General features: G+C 39.5%; 1 protein-coding gene across 1 annotated transcript in view; it reads left to right on the top strand.

Annotated features, from left to right (window-relative positions):
* Window positions 1-8,659, top strand: part of CDH17 (cadherin 17, LI cadherin (liver-intestine)) — a 24,320-nt gene extending 15,661 nt beyond the window's left edge. The window contains exons 12-17 of the mRNA XM_009083858.1: window positions 1-178; window positions 1,841-1,971; window positions 2,779-3,015; window positions 4,945-5,061; window positions 5,167-5,283; window positions 8,553-8,659. The exon at window positions 1-178 is cut by the window's left edge and continues 55 nt beyond it. Of these exons, the coding sequence (XP_009082106.1) occupies window positions 1-178; window positions 1,841-1,971; window positions 2,779-3,015; window positions 4,945-5,061; window positions 5,167-5,283; window positions 8,553-8,659 (887 nt within the window). The remainder of the gene's footprint in view (window positions 179-1,840; window positions 1,972-2,778; window positions 3,016-4,944; window positions 5,062-5,166; window positions 5,284-8,552) is intronic.
* The last annotated feature ends 347 nt before the right edge of the window (window positions 8,660-9,006 follow it).

Here is a 9,006-nt window from a genome sequence, read left to right as displayed (position 1 = left end):
TGCAAGGCGTGCAGTACAACTCAAGCTCTCTTACCTTGTTTAAAGTTTTTGTAACAAATGTGGATGAGCCACCTGTTTTCCACAAGCCATTTTACAAAGAAGAAGTGTCTGAAGACATTCCTGTCAATACGCTGGTCATGACAGTGGAGGCCCATGATCCTGAGGGGAATTCTGTACGGTAAAGAAGGACTGTTCATTGGATTTAGTATTTAAAAATTGTTCTAAAGGAGGTGCAAAAGTAAATTTGCCCAATATTTGGCATGCAGGAAAATGCTTTTTTACAGAAGTCTTATCTCCTCGTAGAAGGTGGAGGTGTGGTTGGGTGGTGGCCAGTGTCCCACCTGCAGCACACTTCTGGACAGTACTTTTCTAAGCAGATTTCTCTCTGTGCTGTGATAAGCATCAGTCAGTGGGGCTCTTGAAACTGGAAACTCCAAGGGAAGAAGGCCAATGTATGTATCCAGGAAAAAGGCAGTGCTGGTCTGAGAATAACAGCGTTTCCTTTTCCATAATGCCTTGAACAAATAAATGAAGCATACCCCTAGGAAACAGTAGAAGAGGAGCTGCTTTTCCTGTCACACAGGAAACCAAACATAGCTTTTTCTCCACCAAAACACACAAGTCTACAGTTGACAATTAACTAATTTTCATTCCCCACTGTCAAAGACAATATGTCTGTTTCCACTGCAGATGCAAAGCTCTGTGCAAGACAACTCCTGTGCCATGTTGCATGATGTAAATGTATCTTAAACAGTAGAGTCAGATAGAAGAATTATTTGTGGCCCTTGCTGCACAATTCTCAGCTGGAATGCTAGATGGATCAATCCAAAAAGAACAGTCCTTGAAATTTAACTAAAATTCATCAAAACACCAAGTAGTTAATGGAGTGCAGATTATGACTCTTAGACCTCCTGTGGATTTTTATTCCCAGAGGTTTCTCATCTGGCTTTCTACTTTCCCCTAACTTTTGGGAAGTTAACATGTTTGGCCTTCTGTCAAACGGGTTTGAAAGTGAGCCACATAGTCCAGAATCTCTGGGGGGATGATGACAGAGACACATGACAAGAATTCACATACACATAAGCACATTTCTGCTGAAAAATAGGCTAAAGGGCATAAAATAAAGAGTAGAAAAAGTAGAATATGTACAAGCATGTCAGCATGCTGTTTCTAACGCAAGGGATACTAAAAGAACAGAAAGGAATTAGGAGGTCAGGTCACTTCTACTCAAGCAAATGCCTGTGCTTTGACTGGGTTACATGTTCATGGTTAAATTTGTATAAGTAAATACCCAGAGACCTTGGCATTTTTTTAAAACAATGATATAAAGGCAACTATGTGGTGATGTTTGAAGCAATCCCTGTTCCAAGGCTGCCCTGATGGTAATTACAGGCTGCTCCAGACTGGCAGCAGATATCCACAGTAGTCTACCTCAAAGTCCTGGCCCCTTGCTGATCCACAACAGGGTGCCTGGCTGCACAGCTCCCTCTGTCCCCAGCCTTTGGCTTGTGCACCCCCCGCAAAAAAAAAACCCAAAAATGCTCAGGAACACCCCAGGTTTCCCAGTTAGAAGGCAAGTGGAGTTGCAAGTACAGAAGCTGGAGTAGTGGTGGCATTTCTGTGCTGCTGCTTTCTTATTTGGGATAATTTTGGCCTCTTCCTCTGTCTCTATCTCCTGGTTGGCTGCAGTACTGTGACTCTTTCAAGAACCTTCTTTTTGAGCACAACAGTAATCAAGCTGCTTGCCTAAAATCAAAAAAGTACTATTTGCTTTGTCAGATTTTTTTCCTGATTTGGACTAGTATGTCTGATTTTTTATTTTGTCTATTTCTTTCCAAAGATACTCTTTAGAAGGTGATGTGAGGAAATGGCTGAGAATTGATTCAACCACTGGGCAGGTATACACTGCTTCCCGTTTGGATCGAGAACAAGAAGAAATTTACACAATTGAGGTTGTTGCATCAGAGCTAAGTAAGTGAAGAAACAACTACATATATACACAGAGGAATCTCTTGTCCTCATGTTTTTATGAGGAATTATCATACCTCTCATGACTAAACCCATGAAAAGTACAGGAATGTGTATCCTTAGATATACATCCTGTGATGTATCCTTAGAAGTGTATTTCACAAATTTTAATTTTCTTAAATAAACCTCGATGCTGCAGATAATGAAGATTAAAATAGCTTTCATGAAGTTAGCTATCATATGGTCTTATATTTACTTGAGCCACATGACATACAGAGAAGGTTAGAATTTCTTCAGTGTTTTCAGCATCAATATTTTCTGCAACTTTTTCCCTCTATAGCTTTCTTGTGGGTATGTTTACTCTTCCTGAGAACATACGTGGAGAGCAGCTTGCAATCTTGTACAGAATTTAATTTTATTATGACTAAAACTAATACCCTATCAAGTCTGAAGGACTTCTAGTTGCAGATATTAGTATCTTTCTATATTGAGTTGTATTTCCTATATATAGAAGAGAGGTGGGAAACTAAATGAGCTTCATGCTTAAAAGTGCTCCAAAGAGCACTGGTCATCTTGGATGTGACTGCTTGCTAGATACAGTGGTCTATCTGCCTCCTTTCCCTTGATAGTGTTCTGTAGTTAGCAAGAGCTGGTGGTAAATAAACCATACCTTGACCCTGCAGCCTTCAGACAGAATAACACCTCTCCCTGCCTGCCTGATGGTATACCTCTACAACAGGTGCAAATGCAACAACCCATTGTGTAAATCAAAAATGTGTGTGTAACTTTGCATTCTGTTAAACTCTACAGATAATACAGCTCAGAAATCCAAAAAGTCCTTGACTCTGCACTTACGTGATGTGAATGACAACCTTCCACACTTAGCTACGGATTATCCCACTTTCTTCTGCTACCCAGTCAAGGCAGGAGATAAAGCTCTCATTCGAGCTACTGATGCTGACGAACAGTGGTTTTATTCAAAATTTACTTTTTCCCTTGCGAATGAAATGGATGCAAGAAACAACTGGGAAATCTCAAAAGCCAATGGTAAGCTAAGACAGCTATTCTTGCAATGACTCTCTCAGTACTCCTGGAAATATAAAGAAATATTGAATTCATTTTCACTCCTATTATTGCATAGCAGTATTCCATGTAGGCAAAAAGCCCCAGATTGTTGAGAAATTACATGCATTTTGTCATTTGAACACCTAAGTCATGAATTTTTTTTCAAACTATGACATCTAGAAAGTTTTAAGCTAAAATTTCACAAGCTTCTCGTTTCTCATAAGAAGCAAGAATGAAATTTACTGTGTGCTTAATGAATACATATCACTGTTGCTAAAGAAATAGAGCAGCTTGCACGCTGTACATTTCTGACACGTAAAGTGCAAAAGGAAGTTGTGTTGCACAAACTGAATGGTGTTCTTTGAAGGGGAGAGTGAGCACATGGGTAAGTGCTTGGCTGATAGAGCCTGCCTGAGTTCCTAAAATATGTTTGATGAAATGTCCCACGAGAGAAACCTGAGTTGTCATGATATGAAAGGGACAAGTTATGAAAGAATAAATAATAATTTAAAATTCAGGGCTTCGAGTAGATGGTCAGCTCTTGCAGTGAAGGGAGTTTGTGTGTGGTTTTCCAAAGGGTTTTTGGCTAGAATCTGCGTAATTCAATACAAATGGGAGTGCAAGGAAGAGGAAAGGTTTACTCATTATACAAATGTATTTGAGTAGGAATCAAGTGTTAAGAGCTTCAGAACATTCTTGCAAGACCCACTGGGTTGAACAATAACATGGCAGATGCTAATGAACCCTGGACTCCCAAATTCACTTTTGAAATCATGGGTACTGAGCTGGCCATTATGAGTCAGGAAGGAGACTTGTAAGCAGTTCCATGGAAATGTGAGCTCAGTTTATCAGTAGCATCCAGAAAAGGAGATCAAATATTGACAATTACTTGGAAATGACCAGAGAAGAAAAATGAGGACATCATTATGCCCTTGTATAAATTCATGGCTTGTTCAAGTCTCTCTGTCTCCAAAAAAATATAGCATAACTGGAAACAGATTCAAATAGGGCGACAAGGATAATCAAAGTTATAGAGTACTCTGGTATAAGAAAGTGTATGAAAGCAACAAAGTAAGCTACTACTTTTTATCTTGGAAGACAGTAAAAAAAAATACAATAGAGATCTATAAAATGATGAATTGTATGGTCAGGGTGGCCAAAGGTTCATCCTTTGCCCTCTCTTCCAGTACACAAATCTGGGAACCTCAAATGAAGTTTGTGGAGTTATTTCCAGTGCAGATAGAATGAGGAGGTAGTTGACTTTGTAACTTGCTGTCACAGGGTGTTGACTATGTAGAAATTTTGTACAAGTTCAAAGCAAGAAATTACATCCTGCTCAACAAGTCCCTGAGCTGAAAATGGTTGAGGCTGTAAGAGTATTAGGAGAAAATAAAATACATGCTTGCTTTTTTATTGCAATATCCACTTATTCTAGAGGCAAGATCCCGACATCACTAGACCTTTGATCTGATCCCAGTGGCTGTTATAGTTTTTTCCAATCTTTAAAGATGTGAGGGTGTAAGTGTGCTAGAAGGATGGTCTGTCCTACTAAGTTACCCTGGGAACAATTTAAGCTGGTTATGTTCTCTATGAATATGGGGGCAATGCTTGGTTTAGATGTAGCACTACCCAAGATCAGATTTGACCTGGTGTAGAAACTAAGAAGGAAATTCTATGATAATATGCTCAGGCCAGACTAGGCTTTTAAATAGTACCTTTTCACTTAATGTCAGCAAACCAACGAGACCTTGGAAAACATAGAGAGAAACAGGAACTACCATCATGTGCAAAGCAGCCTTAAAAAAAGAACTTGCAGGAAAAGAACTTGCAAAAAAAGATTTGCAACAGGTATGAATTTTGAGCTAAATTTCTTTCTTGTGCTGACCTGAATGTCCCATTTCCTACTTACAGCTACTCATGCTTACCTCTCTCCGAAACACGGTAGATTTGAAGAGAAGGTGTACAGTGTTCCAATAATACTCAACGACAATGGAAAACCACCTTTGGAAAACAGAGTGAATCTTAAAGGTATACTATGCACAGAAGTATTAGTTTCAAGACAGCAGTTACATTTATGAAAATCAAATGTGACTACTAATCTTCTCATTAACCTCATGGTATTTCTTTTTGCAGTAAACATCTGCACGTGTTCCAGTGAAAAGTCGTGTTTTATTACAATAGATCGTCAGCACTCCTGGCCAACCCCTGGGCAGGCAATTGGGATACTAATTGGGGTCCTGCTAATCATTGGTAAGTCACTTTTCTTGGGTGATGTGAAGCCAGATCTCTGAGATATGACGGAGGTGCTGCATTTCTAACACTAATTGACTTGTTGGATGAAGATTTGTCATGAATGTTACAGAATGAAGAAGAGAGGGAAGATTTCATGATTGTGTATCATGGTTGCCTCAAACTTTTAAGTTTTTGATCATAAGGAAGACTTTCTTTGCCTTGTGCTTCTGAATCAATATACAATGGCACAGCAACCAGCTAGGACAGAAGAAAAAGCTGCACTTCCAGCATATTGTCACTTCATTGCTACCTGCTGCCTTTTCCCTGTCAGGGAAGGGATTGGAGCCTTGTCTTGTGTATCCAGATTATAGTGAAAATAGTGAAGCTTCTAGGAATATAATACTTACAGTATCTGCACACTTAGCTTACAGTTATGGTTTTATCTATCTATTTCAGTTTTGTGGGATTACATTTTGCATATGGAGAATTACTCTGAGCTGTGGGAATTTATATCAACAAAATACAATTACATTGCCAAGCAGTAATGAATGGTAGTATGTTCTTAGAGGCTTGAGCTGATGTCACTTCAACAAGTAGCTTAAACTCCTTTCAAAACAAGACAAAATATTTTTTTTTGTATTAGGGTAAAATAGAATAGAATATTTTAGTTGGAAGGGACCTACAATGACCATCTAGTCCTACTGCCTGACCACTTCGGGGCTGACCAAAAGTGAAAGTGTGTTTTTAAGGGCATTATCCAAATGCCTCTTGAACGCTGACAGGCTTGGGGCATCAACCACCTCTCTAGGAATCACAGAATCATAGAATCAACCGGGTTGGAAGAGACCTCAAAGATCATCAAGTCCAACCCTACCGTTGTTACTAGACCATGGCACTAAGTGCCACATCCAGTCTCATCTTGAAAACCTCCAGGTATGTTGAATCCACCACCTAACAGGAAGCCTGTTTCAGTGTTTGACCACCCTCTCAGTAAAAAATTGCTTCCTAATGTCCAGTCTAAACCTCCCCTGGAGCAGCTTTGAGCCATTCCCACATACCCCATAGCTGGATACCATATAGAAGAACTCAGTACCTCCCTTTCCATGCCCCCCCGCAGGAAGCTGTAGACAGCAGTGAGGTCACTCCTCAGCCTCCTTTTCTCCAAGATAGACAAGTCCAAAGTCCTCAGCCACTTTTCACAGAACATTCCTTCCAGCTCTTTCACCAGCTTAGTTTCTGTCCTCTGGACACACTCACATCCCTTAACATCCTTCTTTAATTGTGGGGTCCAGAACAACATATGGTGCTCAAGATGAGGCCTCACCAATGCTGTGTACAGTGGAACAGTCACCTCTTTTGACCAGCTGGTGATGCTGAGTTTGATGTACCCCAGGATGGGGTTTGCCCTCTGGGCTGCCATGACACACTGCTGACTCCTACTGAGCCTGCAAGTTCGATACGTAGAAAGACAAAGCCAAAGCTCTATGATGATTTTCTCTTGTAATACACAAACTCCTAAAGCAAGAGAATGTGATGATGCATATGCGATGCATATATCTGTCTTTTAAAGATAAAAGGAGAAAAAAATTGGAAGTACTTAAAATGGAAGAAGCCATACTCAGACCATGTGATTGACAGAGAACCCCTAAAAATGCATCATTATAATCTCTGTTCAAGCTTCTCACATCACTTATTTCTGTGCAATACCTTAGTCTGATCCCTCACTCAGTATAGTGCCATATTTAAATGAAAAGTATGTTGGATAACTGACTAAAGATGTTTTCATTACAAGAGAGCTGGTCAGCTCAGACAGAACTTGCCTTACAGCTTTAAAAAACACAGTGTATGTAACCCATAAAGGATTTTTAAAACAATTCCTGGAAAGAATATGCAGGTTTTTTTTAATAGCAAGTTTTTTTCACTATAAAGGCAAAATCAGATGACAGCCTCATAGCTGGATTTAACAGGAATCAGAGATGGGCAAGGAAAAAACAGTGAGAAGTATCTGAAGATTTTATTAAATCTGTGAAGATTGCAAACATTGAACCTCAGAAGATAAGACTGTAAATCCAGCCATTTCTTGAGGGCCTGTCTGACACAAGAATGAATTCCCTTATGAGCTAAGTACTCTCGCAGAGCTCCGCACCTTTCATTCCAAGAGCAACGATCCTCTCTAGTCTTATTTTCTTTAAAAGAAACAAAGAGCATAGACACCAAAAAACAATACACAACAAAACAAAAAATACTCTCAAAGCCCTCAACCAACTCCATGCTGATGGGAGAAACTCTTTCTTTAGGACAAACTCTCTCTCCTGTAAGGTATTTCTCCCACTGAGAAAAGGGTAGGAGTATAAATATCATGTGGCAAATACCAGGCATGTTCCTTGATTAACTACTCAGATACCACAAATGTGAATGTAAAATAAAAATTACAGAACATATATGCAGAGCAATGAATGGGGCAAAGGCAGTAGATGAGCAATTCTATATACTTTAGTAAAGGAACAAAGAGATGATGGAAGTGATAGATAATCTAACACAGATAAAGAGGAAATAAATTTATGCACAGTGTGACAAGCTCATAATGATTTTAAAAGGTCAAAGATACATATAATATGCATATCTGATGTGTGTGTATATATACTTGCATACATATATATGTATATGAAGCCATATAGACAGCTTAAGTTCAATATGATAAGTGATGATAAATTGTATAAACACTTCTAATCCAGAGCAGAAAAAAATTGTCAGTCATTCTTGGCCATAGGTACACAAATCTCTTGGGTCCATCAGCTATTCCTAACAGATATCAAGGAACTCCCGAAGAACAATTTTCCTGTCAGTAGTCTCAGCTTTTCTGCGACAGAATTGCTCTTCCATTGGAAAAAACAAACAAGGACTACATGGATGGTTGGACTTGATGATCTTAAAGATCTCTTCCAATCTTGATGATTCAGTGATTCTACATTTCAAGACAAACATGACAACTCACTGCTCAAAGGGAGGGGGTGTAAAATAGACACTTTGCTGTCTGGTCAGATCCTAGAGGAGAAGTTCTCCTTTCAGGGAGGATCCCTGAGCCCCAAGGCATCTGATCCTGCCCACCAGTGCCTCAGGTCTACGTTGTTGGTCCAATGCTACATGGTCATTCCCCAAAGCCATTTACTTCTGTTCAAGAGGTAAAGCACTGTGGATATTACAGAGTGGGTGTCAGGGCATTTGCTGAAATATTCTTTCAGAAAGCTTTCTCTTCCCTTTACTGATGAATGCTCTCTGTTTTTCAGGTGCCATTGTAGGGGGTGTGTTTATCCACATGAGACACAAAGAGAAAAATGAAAAGAGCTATCACAAAGATGCAAAAGATCCCCCTGAACTCAAAAGACTGGCTTAATGACTGTTTCATCAAGACACAAAAATGCCTTTTGGGTTGTGAATGAGTGAACTTTGCAGTTTCAAAGCACAGAAGTCTGGCTTTGAACCAGAGACTGAGGATACAAACATGCAAAAGTAGACCCCCAGGGGCTTCACCTCACTTTTGTAGGCAATACTATTCAGTCACAAAACAAAAAATGTATGTAGGCTAATAAGAATATCAGCTTTGACTGAAGTGTTAACTCATGACAACACCAAATGCTAAGCTCCTGCAGAGGTTAAATACGTGGGACCAGCCTTCTTTGTTTGACAGTTGAAGTAAATATGAACTTTATGGAGGACTACATTTTATTGAACTGCATGTAT

Source organism: Acanthisitta chloris, unplaced genomic scaffold (genome assembly GCF_000695815.1).
Source record: "Acanthisitta chloris isolate BGI_N310 unplaced genomic scaffold, ASM69581v1 scaffold5611, whole genome shotgun sequence".
NCBI lineage: Eukaryota > Metazoa > Chordata > Aves > Passeriformes > Acanthisittidae > Acanthisitta > Acanthisitta chloris.
Note: the sequence above shows the minus strand (reverse complement) of the source record. Positions and strands in the feature narration are given on the sequence as shown.